The sequence below is a fragment of the Sciurus vulgaris genome, assembly GCF_902686455.1.
Source record: "Sciurus vulgaris genome assembly, chromosome: 14".
Taxonomy (NCBI): Eukaryota; Metazoa; Chordata; class Mammalia; order Rodentia; family Sciuridae; genus Sciurus; species Sciurus vulgaris.
In genome coordinates, this window is record NC_136475.1 from 67,074,234 (window position 1) to 67,091,637 (window position 17,404).

A 17,404-nucleotide genomic window follows, 5' to 3' on the forward strand; every position below is an offset into this window, starting at 1 on the left:
ATCACACTGGCCTTGAGGGGCTGAAGGCTTGAGGTGCTGAAGGCTTGAGGTGCTGCTTTCCCTTTAAGGCTCTGGTGCACAGCCATGCTGCCCTTTCCTTCACAGTTTGAGTCCAACCCATGCCAAGCAGAAACTTTGCAGAAGGCCTTCCAAAGACTCAGGGACAACAGAAGGAAAAGGAACACAAAGGCAGCGTGTACTAGATAACCCCATTTAAAAGATTACATTGTGTTCTGTGCCCTTAGTGAATTGCGGCTTATCCACTCTCCACCCACACACGGTGGGCCCCTTATAACACCCACCCCAAGACCTCACTCCTCGGCCCTCTGCCTGGGAAGTTCCCAGAGAGCAAGGCCAAGAGGTGAACGAGGATGCCTTTCAGGTTCTGGTTTTCTTTCTGAGGACATTCCTAGAAATTACTATATCAAAAAAGAAACTAAAAATTACAGAAAGACTTTTTCATTCAGTGTGTTTACATTTATGAATTCAAATTTCTATCTAGATCCTGTTTTCTAGATCTCTGAGTGAATGACCAGCAATTTCCTTAAGAGTAAATAGTGTCTCAAGGTGATTGTAAAGAGATTTGTAGCCCGTGCTGTTCAACCAATATCCTAGATTTTTTAAATGTGAGATGTGGGGAATGTTGACCCCTGAAATTATTGTTTTATATCTGGTGGAGAGCTGTCTTTTTAACATTGACTAGGTACTTAGAAATAAGTGTATTGGAATAAAATAATAGTGCATCCATGAAAATCCTAGAATAACTAATAGAACCTAATTTTCAAGTATCAGAGGATTGCCATTTTTGGAAAGGTGACCAAGCATAATTTTAAAATCGATGCTTTTGACATCTTTGAACCATACATATCCTTTTTGTTTTTACCACCTTTAACTCAAACTGTACCTATAGGAATTGTTTTCAATTTACTTTCTTATTTTTGTCTTGTTCTGCTATTAGAATCAACTGTTGCCTCTCATACCAGGAAGCCACATCTCCCCCACACCTGATGGAAGAAAACAAGTCCTCCAGTTAAAATTTGATCATCTTCCAAACATTTAGGAAAATGTTCTTTCAAGTGCAAAGTAATTTAATATGTACATATTTTTGTACAAGCGAGATAGGAATTCTCAGTGTTTCAAATGCAAATGAACCATATGAAAATTAAGATGCCTTCTAGAATTGTTTTGCTCTGATCATTGCTGATTCCTTTCCCTGTGCTTTTTACATGCCAACTTTATCTTTTAGAACATTTTCTTTAAATGTTATAAGGCCTGAAACTGCACATATGGAGGAGACATTTTCAATTTCATCAGAGCTGTCCCTCCTAGACAATTTTTATTGAGAATTTGTTCACTTATACTTCAATTTATGAAAAAGATTTTCACTTATCATCCTGCTTCATCTGACCACATAATATCTTAACGTGATATCAAATCTCCTGCCTATATGTTGTTTAAGGAATGTCATCATGCTCCTCCATTGTAATTCACTCTCATTTTAACCATATCTGTTGAGCAAAGCTGGTATTCCATGTTTATATTGGTGTAGGATGGGAAACTTGAAAGGTTATCTAGGTTTATTTCTTGATTCCAGCGTAGACTCTATATTTCCTCTGCCTCATGAGACATTGACAATTCTATTTTTAAAGCTAGCTAGAGAAAATTCCACACACATTCTGAACATAGCAAATTATGGACAAACAACAAGGAATCACCATCCTCCTGACAATAATGCCCTTGAATTACTGCCTACTAGTTCTAATGGTACCTCATAATGCCCTATTCTTTTTTCCTGACTAAATCATCTCCATACCTAAACCAGTCCTCCTGAGTGTGTTATCTGAATGGTTCATTGACAATATTTTGTTCCAAACATTGGCATCCATAGCCTCTACAAACTTGTACTGCCCTAAACTGTTAAGGGCATCATAAACAGGTCAGGTTTTTAAATGCATAAAATAGCAGGAAGGTTATCTTTCAGTTAATTTCATTTTGTCTCTTACCCAAAAAAAGAAAGAAAGAAAATGAGCTGGAATATTTTCCCAAGTGAACTTGACATCCATCCCCACACCCCAACACATATGCACATGCACACACATATTTATGTTTTGAAGCACCATAGTAAATGCCTTTATCTTGGACATCTAAAATGAAGCAGAATGATTGAAAAAAACTTTTAGTTTGCTAATATGGAACTTGTGTAAAATAATGGCACAGGGCTGTCTATCACTGTCTGGCAAAAGGCACAAAACAGTGATGTTCCCATCAATAAAAATTAAGAGTGTTGCATTAACTCTTCCCTGTTCCTAGCTGGCACACTTGCCTAAGTTTTGTCAAATTTTGCACATACACTACATTGCAAAAATTATTTGGGTCTGGCTCCAAGAATTAGGCATTTAGTGTTAAGGAAACAGAATACCTTATGTTCATCTCTGAAGATCTGTTGCACTTATAAACATGGCGGTGTAAACTCTCAGAAAAATCTCATTTAGTTATATAGAAGCATCCACTTACTAAGGAATTACAGCATCTAAAAATAATTTCTTGCCTGGTAGAAGGACTTTGACATGAGCTTATTTGGCCATTGACATTTTTAGTGTAAATATAAGCTGTCAGGGTCTTCTTATTTCATTTTGTTGTCAAGAATGTGCCTCTTCAGATTTGTTTCTTGCATTTTAAGTAGGATGATATCACAGGTTCAAGGAAAATGGGGAAGAAAAGATAAAAGGCAACTTTACTGACAGTTTTCATTTTAGCCTTCATAGTTTTTTTTTGTCTTTTTTTTTTTTAACCAAACTACCTTTCTGCTCCACCTCTCCCAAACATGCATGTCCATCTATAATATAATACAGAGAGAAAATGAGCAGGCAGTATGTTGCTCCATTATCCATTTTGCTTTCAAATGTACTTCTAATGATGAAGTTTTGGGTAGGGATTGGTGGGCTAACTGTCTTCCCTTATTTTTGCTTTCAATTAAGAATTAATTCAGAAAATAAAAATAAAAAAGAATTCAGAAGTCCTGTATTTCCATGCCTGAGGAATGTAATACATTTCGTTATGTTTTCATCCTGTTTAAAAAAAATAATTAATTCAAACTATCCTCTCTCTCTCTCTCTCTCTCTCTCTCTCTCTTTCTGTCTCTTCTCTCTCTCTTTCTGTCTCTTTTTCCTTCAGAACAATCTATCACTGGGTATCCCTGGGGAAGGGAGAAGAGAAAGCATCTAACCTTAGAAAATGTTCTGATACAGTCATATTGTTATATTACTGTGAAGAAAAATAATCTTCTGGTCACATTTGCCAGTTTGATTGTCCCTAGGTAGCCCAGGCTGCATAGCCTGTATCACTCTGGGGCACAGTCCTCAAACTGTAGCTCTTTCCTGTTTCAAGTACCAATCTCTCCCTTCAAACTATACAAAATTTCTTTGTACTTCTTTAGCCCAATGGAAGACAGTTGCCCAAATTCAATTATGACTTTTGTAAAAACTTATCTTCAGCAAACAGTCTTGCTCATCCCAGAAGCCCGCTGGATTCTATGACCATGTGTTTCCTTTAGAGAATTGTACAGTTTCTAGCTTACCTGGGTCTTGTCTTATCTCCTGCCAATTTTCAAACCTGTTAATCTATTGCTGTCCCAATCCTGCACCATCGTGGAGAGTGATGCCACCTGAATGTCCCTCTGGATGCCATCTCTGCATGACTTCTTCTCATTCTGCAGGTTTCCTCAGACTCCATGACACGTGTATCTGGGAGCCTCCAAACTACTTTTTTGCAGCACTCTTTACTGACCATAAAGGCTTTGAGCCAGTCAAGGTGGTGCAGGCCTAAAATCCCAGTGACTCAAGAGGCTGAAGCTGGAGGATCACAAGCTTGAGGTCAGCCTCAGCAATTTAGGGAGATCCTGGCTCAAAATAAAAAGGGCTGGGATATAGCTCAGTGGTTAAGCACCCCTGGGTTCATTCCCTGGTTTAAAAAAAAAAGAAAAAAAAAACACAGACTTTACTGACTTTTTACTTACTTTTTACTGACTTTTAGAGCTCCAATAAAAAAAAAAAAAAAAAAAAAAGGAAAGAAAAAATAAAGAAAGAAAAGAACATTTAGACTTGTCTTAGCCCTGGAAGCTGAGGTGCGTGGTTCTGTCTTTAGTTGATTATTCAGTTTTGGGGATATGTGAATGTAATCATTCTAATGTGCCCTGTCTACCAAACCCTTTTAGCAGGTTATTCTGTGAAGATTAAGGAGACTGAATCACTAACAAGTTGTGATCCCAGGCTTTCAAATCCTTGGAATTGGGAAATGATTGGGTAAAGAGTAAAAATAAAGCTTTCAGATAGAGAATGCAGGATTAAAACAGATCTCCCTTCTTTTGAGTTAGATATATCACTGCAGATTTCCCAAACAAGAAGACATTAATAAGTTATTTTGAAAAAAAATTAATTCTGAAGCTGGTTTTTGCTTCTTTAGCATACTTGCCATAGAATTACAGTTTTTCAAGAAGTTGGCACTTTCTTTGTTATTTGTCACCACTAATGATTTCCAATCCTGGTTTTGGAACAACTTGAGTGGCAAAGAATTCTGCCACCCCACCCCCTGCACAAGTTTTTAAAATTAGAATGTACTACCAGAAGAGGAGTGATCCAAAAATTCCACTAACAGTAATATCTTTTAAAAAAACTGGGGAGTTAGAGTAAGATATTAGTTTAATTGTAAAGACATATTTCTTATGCATGGGACATGCATGATAAATGCCACTCACAAGTTCTAGATATGTGTATGTCTGTACTCTATTGAAATTATTAACTCAACAGCTTCTTGTTTTACTAGGAGACTAAAACTCTTTAAAAGTGCTAGTTGAGCCAGGCACAGTGGCACACACCTGTAATCCCAGAGGCTTGGGAGGCTGAGGCAGGAAGATCAAGAGTTCAAAGCCAGCCTCAGCAAAAAGCAAGGCGCTAAGCAACTCAGTGAGACCCTATTTTGTCTCCAAGTAAAATACAAAATAGGACTGGGGAGGTGACTCAGTGGTTAAGCACCCCTGGGTTCAATCCCTGGTATCCAAAAAGAAAAAAAAAAAAAAAAAAAGTGATAGTTAGAGACTAATATATCAGGGGTTTGGGAATTAGGACAGCCAGGTTCTTGACCTAGCTTGCAACGCTCTGTGTAACCTTGACAGTATGTAAAGTTTTCGGGATTTTATTTTCTCATTCATAAAATAGGAGGGTAGTAAAGTAGATGATTTCTAAGCTGTTCTACAGCATAAACTTCTGTGATTCTCTGTAGCATATAGTGTTGTATCCTGGATATGACTCCTGCTAGAAGAGGCTTTTTAGAGGTTATTTTTTAATAACAATACCAAGATAAAATTTTGGAGTGTACGATCTAGCCAGATCTCTCTCTCTCTCCGACTTGCTTTTTGTCACTCACATAAACATTCACACCACTATACCCTGTTACTTCCATCAAGTCAACAGTCATTTATAGACAACCATATAATGTGGTAGCTTTTATAAACAAAAGTGGGTTTTGAAGCTTTCACTAGATTTTAATTAATGTAAATAAAACAGGTGTGCTTTTAAAATATGGGGTTATGTATGATCATCCTTTGATGTTTTAATCTAACTTCAATTAGGTTAGAAATGACACATATGCTGTGAAATATGAAAATATTCACCCAGGCAAAGAACGTTTAGTAAATTTCTATTTTCAGCAAATATTTTGGCAATTTCCTTAGACAATACTTAATGGAATTATATACGTATATCTGAATTGTACACAATTTTTAATTCAGCAGTAGGGACTTGGGCTGAGTCGATAATTTATTTATACCTACAATTTAATCAAGTTGAAAACTGGTAGGTAGTCCTACCCAACAGGCATATAAATGATTTATATTGTTTAAGTTTTCTGTTGTGAGTACTACTTATTGACCATATCACTATTGTCACTTTGAAGATGCCATGTGTCTACTTAGGATTTTAGAACATAACTGTATAGAAGCAGGGATATTGCAAATCAGTTGGAATTGTAACTGTAGGTTAATGAGCATTTGATAATTAGCGTAATGGCAGTTTAAATTACTAGAACCTATTCACCGCAAAGTAGTTTTAGTTGTATTATGTTAAATATGCATAATATTATGCTATTTTTGAAAATAGCATATTTAAATATTTAGACAACTTACATATAGGATTGAATACCTTGATGACTTGTATATCTCTATATATGTATGTATAGAACATTCTATACTCATTCTAATAAAAGCTAAAAATGTTTGTCTCCTAATTTCTCTTCAACTCAACTCTTAGTCTATTGTCTAATTCTTTGTACTTAAGTGAGAAAAACTATCATCTTCATATGTAAATTCCACAACTTGTTATTTAATTTCCTACTGGTTGGAACAGCTGAAGAGCTGACATGCAAGCTATTCTTTGTGCCTTGGGCTGGGAATTTTGCAAATGGCAAAACTCACAAAATGTTCTCCAGTCTGATTAGCCAAATGCTTATCCCTGAGAATATCTTTACAACTTTACTTTGAGGCTCTAAGATTCTTTTTATTTCAATTCATCAAAATATTTCTCTGACCCTATACAATACCTAAGCTACAGGATGTGAAATTTTCTTGCACTTTGATTTCCAGCCTTTCACAGTAGTTTTTAAATGTGAAAAGGACTCAAGACCAGACTCAGACCAAGTGATAAAAAGAGAGGAAAACAATTGGTAAAACTACTAATGAGGTCACTATTCAAATATGCTTCATTTATTTTCTCTTGAACTAATGTATCTGCTTTCATTATTTTTAATGGTTTCTATGTTTAAAAGAATACAGTAGAAGGTTTTTCCAAAGATGACTGCAACCATTTCTCCCATCCCACATGCCTTTTGCAATGACATTTTGCCACTCCTTTTATCAAGAGATGAAGTTTCCTCATCCCTCCTCACTTTGAATCCAGGGTGGCTTTGTGGCAGAGGTGGATGCTGTGCTGTTTCTGGGCTGAACCCTTAAAAGGCCTGGCAGCTTCTGCTTCCTTTCTCTGGGGAGACAGCCACCATGCTGCAAAGGAGCAAAGGCTGATTACTAAGACACCAGCTGGAGAGAAATGTCCCTGTGGAAATAATCAAGGGGCCAGACACGTGAGTCAAGTCTTCCTGAACCTTCCAACTCTTTGCAGCCACCAGCCAATATAGCCAAATGAGTGTCCCTAGTCAGCATGAAGTAGAATAGATAACTGCCCAGTCATTGTTTTAAGCCACTAAGTTTTGGGTGATTTGTGTATTAGTCAACTTTCCATCACTATAATAAATAACTCAGACAAATCAGCTTATAAAGAGAAAAGGTTTATTTTGGCTCAGTGGATGGGCCTGGGGCAAAGTCACACATCATGGTTGGAACCCATGTAGTATTACTTGTCCTGAAGAAGTCTTCCTCTCCAGATCTCCTTTCCACTGTTCTTCCCTCCTCTAAGTACCATCCTCTCTTGCCACATCCACTTTTCTTGGATTTGAATCCCAATTCTATGTCATTAGTTTTCATCCTTTACCAAACACTTAACACTCCACTCTCTGCTGTGACAAAGATCTGCTCCATTATCCAGTTTCTTTCTGGATTTTTCAATCTCCTCCATCTATTACCTACAATTTTCAGGTCAGGGGAATTCATTTGTATTTAATCTTGCCTAATGTAAGAACTCCCAGTATAATACCAGCACTATGTGATATAAACTAAATTTGCAAATAATCCTGAATTAAATTCAAATAACTCCCCACAATATATTTTAAAGATCAACATTTCTCTGGATGTAATACACCCTCTTAATACTTAAGTGTAGTCCCATTTAGAAAAAAAAAAAATCCTTATAAAAATCAATTTCATCAAATATTCCCTCTAAATTATAAGTTCCAAGTAATAAATCAGCTTCAAATGGATCTATTAGAAGTTTCTTTTCCATTTTCAAATCCAGTTTTCAAATGTATCCCAGGACTGCTACTGTCCTACAGAGAGCTCTGCTGGGTTCCCTCATTAACAGTTTAAACTACATCCAACCTAGAATTGAAGATTTCTGCCCCTGACCCTGCCAATCCCCAGCTTGCTTTTCCCTTGTGTTGAGTTCTTTGTGACTTGAAAATGAGCAAAGCCATAATCCTGCCTCCTAGCTGACTGGTCTAGAAGAGATAAAAATCCCTTCTGCATTCTGCCTTAAATATTTAAATTCATCTGGGTTCCAAAGTAAACCCACCAAGAAAGAAGATTAAGGAGCTTAAGTACCAGTCAGAATGTTTACATGAATTTGTTTAAAGAAATAACAACCAAGAGCTGTTTGTCATCAGTATGCTGAGAAAATGGAGATGTGGGCTTCCTAGCCTCACTGGGTGAGCCCACTGCCCCTCCCTTAGGCAGTTTACTTTTGTTTCAATAAATTGCCTTGTTTTCTGAACACAGTGGCACAAGCCAGTAATCCCTGCAACTCAGGACGCTGAGACAGAGGATGGCAAATTCAAGGCCAGCCTCAGCAATTTAAGGAGACCCTATCTCAAAAATTAAAGAGGGCTGGGGATATAGCTCAGGGGTAAAGCACCCCTTGGTTCAATCTCTGGTACAAATGAAACAAACAAAAACCCTTATTTTGTAAAGAAAAAAAAAAAAAAATGGAGATGTGAACTGGGGTGGGTGAAACTATTAGGTGACCAGAAGGTAGATAGCACCAGAGGGTGTTTCTTTAGGGAAATGGGAATAGGGGCACCACAAAAAATGAGAAATTGAGGTGAAAATATGCCTACAGCAAACCTTGTCTGCTTTTGATAATTTACCAATGCCAGCCTTGGCCATCCTTGTTTCAAAGAAATCCATCAACACCATGTGGATTTAGAGCCAATTCTGCTACTAACTGCACAGAGTTGGGCATGATCTCTTCTCATTGGCCTCCCATAAAGGAGTCATAAGGAATAATCAAGCTAGATGATTTTAAGGATCCTCCCAGTTAAGATATTTTGTGAAATGACATTAACAAACAGCTGTCATCTATCTATTGTCCTATTCCTGTGTCCTCTTCCACCATCTTTTCCTCAGGTTTGTTGCAGACTGAATGGAGAGGTAAGAACACAGAGAAGGTCTATATAGGATGCATATTTGCCAGCTTTACAAGGAAGATGCACAAATCCTGCATCTAATCTACTCTGAGATCTCCATTCTCCTTCCTGTTTGCAGCAGAGAGCTATCTCCATAGAGGCAAGTGCAAAATCTAGGGGTGTGGTCACTCTGCAAGAAAAAGCTCAGCTTTTTTTTTTTTTTAAGCAAACCAAAGATCTATAAAATGTTTTCTGTTATTCAGTCCTGGGCGGGGCTTTTGTTTCATTGTTGCTGTTGTTTGTTTAGCCTTAGTAAGCACTCTAGTTACCACAGATGATGACACACCATAAATAGGCAATCTGGACACCACTCTGAAGAGAAAGAATGCCATTTTTGCCCAATAAATGCACCATGGGCCCTTTGATCAATAAAATTGACAAAAACACACATGTGGAGAGAATAGCTATTAAATATGAGTGAAATTGAAAGTTCAGTTTTCAGATTGCACAATTCCTAAGGATTAAAGTAAATCCTTGGCTAGGATCCCAAGAAGGCTCCATCTAGCAACATTGCCAGGAGATTTTCCCACATACTCTCAGTATGTAAAAAATTCCAGAACATTATTTACAGTATTTTGGATTTTTATCTTAACTTGCTGACCACCAGTTCCCTTATCTGCACAAACTCAAAAAAAAAGTGGTTTTTGTTGTTGCTGATGTTATTGTTGGCTTTCTTTCATTTTCAGAATTTCTCTACCCATAAGGAGACAAGAATGACCAATTTAGTATAATATTTTAGGGAATTTAACAGAATCAAGGCTAGGAAGAAGCATTAAATAATTATAGATATCTCAAACCTTATGCAGTAAAAGGGAAAGAAATATTTAAATCAATATGCTAAATATAAAGTAGCTGTCATGTTGAAATACAAATTATTAATGCATTATGAAGGCAAATACTGACTTTTTCCAATTCATTTTTCATCAATCTGTGCAAGTATTATATGTTTACATATATGAACTATTACCATTTTAATTGATGAATAAATATATGTTATGTTGTTTTGAAATGCATATATATTGTGGAATGGTAAAATCAAGCTATTTCACATATGCATTACCTCACATACTATCTTTTGTGCATGTGGCGAGAACACTTATAATCTACTCTCAGCAATTTTCAAGGATTCGGTACTTTGTTATTAACTCTAATCACCAGTAGATCTCTGGAACTTCTTCCTCTTGTCCAACTGAAACATTGTATTCCATGACCAACACCTCCCCAACATGTATGTTCCATTACCTCTTTTCTGATGGCCTGTAAGTTATTGATAGACTAATAAACTAAATGATATGAAGCCCTGATTAAATGCCAGATAGTGTTTGGGATGCATTCTATGTACTCTCTCCTGTACTCTCTCAGACAACAGAGAAAGTATACACATTTTACGAATGAATATTCTCAGGTTCAGACAGGTAGCAGAAAGCAAAATAGAGCTAGCTTTAAAACTTTCAGAAAACTTCCACCAAATTTATCCCTTATATTTGCATGTAAAGCATTGCATGGTAAGCTTTAACTATCTAAAGTCAAACCCCTTTCTCTGGGGCATGTTTAATTTTTGACCATCCTGTTATTTATGATTTCTCTAATGGTAATCTTTAAAAAAAAATATTTTTAGATGTTGACAGACCTTTATTTTGTTCATTTATTTTTATGTGGTGCTGAGAACCAAACCCAGTGCCTCACACATGCTAGGCAAGTGCTCTACCACTGAGCCATAACTCCAGCCCTCTAAGGGTAATCTTAATTAAAAATACTGCATTCTGGGGCTGGGGAGATAGCTCAGTTGGTAAAGTGCTTACCTTCAAGCACAGGGCCCTGGGTTCGATCCCCAGCACCAAAAAAAAAAAAAAAAAAAAAAAAACTGTATCCTTAAATAAATGTCTAGCCTCAACTGTAAAAAAGTATTTGGTGTTTTTTGTAAACATCTCATCAATTTGTAGATGAAGTCATCTGCATCTTCTTCTGTATATGCAGGGCTTGACCCTAACCAAAGTGATGGTGTTAAAATTATCATGAAATATGAACGGTCATATGAATGCTATATAAAAGATAATGTGGGGCTGGGAGTGTGGATAGGTGGTTCACTATTTGTCTAGTATGTGCAAGGCTCTGGATTCAATCCTCAACGCAGCAAAAAAAATTAAATTAAAAAAGAATTGAAATGAGGGATCCCTGGATCTAGGAGTATACTTCCATGTAGAGCTTGTGACTTAGCATGCATGAATCACTGGGTTCAACTTCCAGCACCTACAAAAGAAAAAGAAAATCAGAGAGTCCTTCATGAGATCATGCCAAATTTTTTGATTTTATAAAAAAGTCAAGACCTTTAAAAAGTTTAAAACTCAAAGAAATGTTAAAACAGATTGATTGGAAAAAAAATGTTTGCTTATTTAACTATTTATGTCCCCTCATTGCCTTATTTGATAGTGGATTTGATGCCAATTTTACGTATAATAATTATAAAATAAAATAGAAAAATAATTTTGAAAAGGATGATGAATATGTTCAGAAGTAGATAGTGGTGGTGGTTATATAATTGGTGAATATACTAAAAAGAGAGAAGCCCCACTGAATTGTGTACCTTAAGAGTGAATTTTATGGTACGTGAATTAAATCTCAATAAAGCTGTTATTTTTTAAAATGTATCTCTATATTTATTTTTAATAGAATAGATGATAAAGACAGAGAATGATGACTTTTCTATTCTGAAGTCTATACTTTAGACAATCACTAGTGAATTGGCTCCATCAGACCAGCTTAATGAATCAAGAACATTGATCAATTGCCTCCATTTCTCTATCGTGGAGTATTAGGCCTGATTTAGAAGCTTCCATTGGAGTTCAGAAATTGGTTTGCAATAAGATTCTGGGATGGATTTCCAAAGAGAATACATTTTTCCCATGAGAAATTCTCTGAGTAAATTAGAAACCATAAACTAAAGGGAATGTTGACTTCTATTAAGAAATAGAAAGCCTATTATTCTTTGTATAAAATAAAATTCATGCAAAATGCTTTAAAATTAGTATACACAAATTGATCTAGAAATCCTCCTTCTTCAGATTTATCATAGAACATAATGAACTCAAGAAAGTTTTGAGAATAAATATACATTATAACATTGTCATTGTTCATATTAATGAAAAGATAGAAATAACCTAAATGTCCAAAAATAAGAGGATTTGAAGGAATATTTAAATACTGTGCAGCCCTTTTAAAAGTAGGGGTTTTATTTATTTTTTAATCTGCATAATTGTTCATATTGCAGAGATAATAACAATATACCCTTTGTAACAAAATTCCAGATATTTCCCCACAATCTCCTATCTTAAGAGATAAGCAAAGTTAAGTGCTTGATAAATATTTTATATAACCATCCTATAATAGTGTTTTGTAGCTTGCTTTTGTATTTCCCAAATTCTCTGTGATGAATATGTTAAAAATAATATTGGCTTTCTAGTTCCAAAAATAATATAGGGTTTTTTGGTAGGCAATCTGAAAAATACAGATAAACCAAAATAAAATTTTCTGGTCACTTGTGACCTCACTATCTTGAGGTAATAACTGTTGCTATTTAGATAAAACATATATTTTTAACAATCTCTTTCTGTGTGTGCATGTGTGTTTATTTTTTACAGAAATAAAATTATACTGACCATATTTTTTAACTGCCCTTTGTCACTTAAATGCATTGTGAACATTTTTAAAAATTACATTAATTTTCTATAAAATGATCTTTCAGCTCTGCAGGTCCATAATTCATGTATAGGCGTTCAGTCATTACCAATTTTTGCTTTTATATTTGGACTGCACATCTGTATGATAAATATTTGTGCATGTACACTATGTAAGATAGTCATCTGAATAAATAGCTAAAAATGGAATTGCTGAGTCAGCCTGCAACATGTTAATGCTTATGATACTTATTGCCAAACACACTCTATAGAAAGGATTTAGCAAGCTTTCTTCTGAGCAGTGGCATGAGGTACTGGTCATTTTCCACATTTTTAACAGTGCCAGATGTTATTAATCTGGCAACTAACTTTTACTACTTTTCTCTTATTAAAAAATTTTAAGGGGACTGGGGATACAGCTCAGTTGGTAGAGTGCTTGCCTTGCAAGCACAAGGCCCTGGTTCAATCCCCAGCAGTGCAAAAATAAAAATATAAAATAAAATCTGTGGGCATCCACATTTCTTAGCCTCCCCTGTGAGTTTTATTGAGTTTCCCATGAATAGAAATTATGTACACTTATGACATTATCTAGACTCTGTCCTTTCTAATTCTTTATTCAAATCTGAGGAAACTCTCATAGGAAGGTGCCTGGAAGTTACTTCCACAAGTCATCCAAGAGGAGATAAAAAAAAATTATAAATTCTTATTATGGGAAACTTAGAATGTACAAGTAAGCAAAGTGAAGAAAACAAATCACTAATGATACTACCACTGATTTTCCTTCTTCCTCTCTCTGTATACTATATGCATATGTATACATATTTAGTTTACTAAAATTTAATGAGTAATAAGCAACACCTAATAGTATGTATTAATATTACTGTATGCTAAATAAATCTTATAATATTGCTTTAAAGTAAATTATCTCATTTACTCTTTATACCGCTATATAATTATAGTATTCTTAGTGTTAAATGTCTCCATTTTGTTGTTTTAATGTCTCCATTTTTAAAAAAGAAAAATTGAGTAGAGAAATTAAGAAAGTGGCCCCAGGTATAGCTGATATGAGGCATGGCTGAGATTTGCCTATTTTTAGAGTCCCTGTTCTTGTTATCATTAGGAGCCCCCTCAGCGGGTATCTGTTCAGTATCACAAGAATGGTCAACTTTGTTAAAAACATAGGTAATGGTCTGTCCCCTTTTACTTAAAAGGAGGATTTAATACTTTTGTTTAAAAAGATGTTTATATATAAATGGATAAATAAATAAACTGTGTGGAGAGAGTGAAAAAGGGACAAACGCTCCTTACAGAAAAATTCCAAATCTACTCCTCTCCAAGAAGTGAAGCCCAGTTCTCTTCCCTTTGCAAATGGGTTGGACTTAGTGGCTCTCCCCAGAGAACAGAGCAGGGAAAGGGGAAAGCATGGTGACTTCAGAATGAGCAGATCCCACCTGAGCTATGTGATCCAGGCTAACATCACCAGTGATAAATCATGCTGATGATGTGTTCCTGATCTGGTGTTATGAGGGGCACATCACCTCTGGTATTCTTCCCACAACTCCTTACCCAAGTATAATCATGAGAAAGAAAGACCATCAAACCAACCCAAATTGAGGGACAGTCTACAAAATACTTGAGTAATACTCTTCAAAACTGTCAGGTTATGAAAAGAAAGACCAAGAAACTATCCCAGATAAGAAGGGGGCTAAGTTGACATGATGGGGAATTGAAATGTGGGACCCCAGACTGGACACTAGAACAGAAAAAGCACATTTGTGGAAAGATTGGTGAAATCTAAATAAAATCTTGAGTTGACAGTAATATACAATGTTCATTTCAGTGCTGTGGTAACATAACATATTACCATTAGGCAAAGCTACATGAGGGATATACAGGAATTATCACTATTATCTCTGCAACTATTTTAAAATACTTTTTTAGTTGTCAATGGATCTTTTATTTTATTTTATGTATATGTGGTACTGAGTATTGAGCCCAGGGCCTCACACATGCCAGGCAAGCGCTCTACCACTCAGCCACAACTCCAGCTCCTCCCTGCAACTTTTCTGTAAATTTATAGTTATACCTAATTATTCCAAAATAAAATGCCTTTTTTTTTTTTTTTAAGGTATCAGGGATTGAACCCAGGAGCACTTAACCATTGAGCCACATCTCCAACCCATTTTATTTTTTTATTTGAGACAGGGTCTCCCCAAGTTGCTCGACACTAGCTTTGTACTCTTGATCCTCCTGCTTCAGCCTCCCAAGCTGCTGGGACTACAGGCATGTGCCACCTTGCCTGGCAAATGCTAATTTTTTTTTTTTTAAAGATGATTGTTTCAACATGAACTTGTGCATGGTAGAGATAGGTCCCAGCTGTGGTAGGCTTTTCAGAGTATCAGGGCCTGAACTAGTCGTCCCTCTCCTGGTCCTCACTTTCCAATGTCCAGCCAACAATGCAAAAAGGCAGAGCTCAGATGGGACAAGGCAGAATGATCTCAAGGGCCCGATTCTGGGACTCACAACTAGTTTTTCTATCAGGTTGGTTCTATGGTTTCTGCTGGACTAAAAATCCTTCAATATTGGCCCTCAGTAAAATAGCTGATATGTGACATAGCTGAGATTCTGATATTAGTCAGCCTCTGATATGCTTCTCATTATTAGCAGGCATCCCTGGGTTGACCTCAGCATGAAAAAGAAAAACATGTTAAGATCACCAAGTACAGCTGGGAGCAGTGGCCCATGCTCAGGAGGCTGAGGCAGGAGGATCACGAGTTCAAAGCCAGCCTCAGCAAATTAGCAAGGTCCTGAGTAACTTAGCAAGACTCTATTTCTAAATAAAATATTTTTAAAAATGGCTGGGGATATGGCTCAGTGGTTAAGTGCCCCTAGGTTCAATTCCAAGTACCAAAAAAAAAAAAAAAAGAGAGAGAGAGAGAGATCACCAAGTACCCAGAGACCAATATAACCCTGTGTGTTATCTTTTGCTGGATTATCTCCCCAATATCTCCTTAGCTTATGAACAGAACTGTTTCCCTGGTTACAAAGGCCGAGTCATTAGGACAAAGGGCACAATGGTTGTAGCATTCCATTATAATTATAATTGTACATAATGGTGGGATTCGTCCTTATGGAAGCTTTTAGTATTTGAACTTCATATTAGTTGTTTTGCTGAATTATGCCACATAATGACCTCAAATTTTAAGTAGCTCACAACAGCAAATATTTATTTCCTGCTCCTGTTTCACGTCAATGGCTGTGGCTTGTCTTCTCATTTGGGGACTCGGACTAAAGCAGTAACTTCTATAGGGGATGTGCCCTTCTCAGGGCAGAGGTCACAGGAACAAAAGGCCCACTGGAAACTTTCAGTGCCACTGGAACGTGCTGTGCAGGAGTAGTGCACGTCACATCCATTCATAGTTCAACTTCCAAAATAAATCAACAGGCCAAGGCCAAGTGAAGGCTAAGCACCAGGAAGAAAACAGTGAATAAGACATCTTCTTGGAGTTCTGAATCTTTCCTAGGAAGTATACAGGATAAATTCAGTTCCTTAATTTTCACAAAATTATACTCAATTTTTGGGTAGTAGTATTTATCAAGGGTTGGAAGAAAATAGAGATTCTGGGTGCAGTGGCCCAGGCTTGTAATCCCAGCAACTCGGTAGGCAGAGGCAGGGAGACTGCAAGTTCAAGACAGACCTCAACAATTTAGCAAGACCCTGTCTTAAAATAAAAAGGGCCAAGGAGTTGTTCAGCTATAGAGAGACCCTGGGCTCAGTACCCAGTACTGAAAAAAAAAAAAAAAAAAAAAGAAAGAAAGAAAGAAAGAAGGAAGGAAGGAAGGAAGGAAAAAGAAAGAAAGAAAGAAAGAAAGAAAGAAAGAAAGAAAGAAAGAAAGAAAGAAAGAGAAAGAAAGAGAGAAAGAGAGAGAGAGAAAGAAAGAAAGAAAGAAAGAAAGAAAGAAAGAAAGAAAGAAAGAAAGAAAGAAAGAAAGAAAAAGAAAGAAAGAAAGAAAGGAGACAAAGGCAGGGTTTTTATAGTAATGATGTCCAGGCATGCGGGGCACACGTACACACACCTTCAAATGTGAATGTTGACACTTATAAAAGTCCTTTCATTCCTCACCCACAGGGGGACTTTTTGCTCCCATTTCACCTCATGTCACAACCACACCTCTCGCTGTCTTTATTTCCTGCCCATCCCCCTATCTCTCCTCCTCACCCCCTCACTGTCTGATTTCCTGGAATTTTGGGATTGGTATTCTGGACCTTGAGCAGGAAGTGGGTGACCTGACAGAAGAAGATTAAACATGCCTGTTTTGGTTATCTTTGGCTCCATAACAAACCACCCCAAAACTTAGTGGCTAAAGCAACAGCCATGTTATTATCTCTCACTATTCTTTGTGTTAGCTGGAGCTCAGCAGGATGAGTATTTCTGCTGGTCTCATTTGGGATACCTCATGTGGCTACATTCAGATAGCAGTGGGGCTGACCACCCAAGTGGCTTTACCTGCATGTCTGACTAGAAGATGGGGCTCAGCTGTAGTTTTGGGGCCACTGGGCCTCTCTCTCCCTCACCCTCTCAGGGCCCTTAGGCCCATATGATCCCTCC

The 17,404-nt window shown here is 36.8% G+C and overlaps 1 protein-coding gene across 5 annotated transcripts in view; it reads left to right on the plus strand.

Annotated features, from left to right (window-relative positions):
• Positions 1–17,404, plus strand: part of CDKL4 (cyclin dependent kinase like 4) — a 66,319-nt gene that overhangs the window by 37,295 nt on the left and 11,620 nt on the right. Inside the window, exon 10 of one of the 5 annotated variants that reach the window (XM_079109899.1) lies at positions 9,062–10,919. The exons of 1 other annotated variant lie outside the window; for it this stretch is intronic. In XM_079109899.1, the coding sequence (XP_078966025.1) occupies positions 9,062–9,112 (51 nt within the window). In that variant the 3' untranslated portion in view covers positions 9,113–10,919. 3 more of the 5 variants (XM_079109897.1, XM_079109900.1, XM_079109898.1) reach the window with 3 other exon arrangements.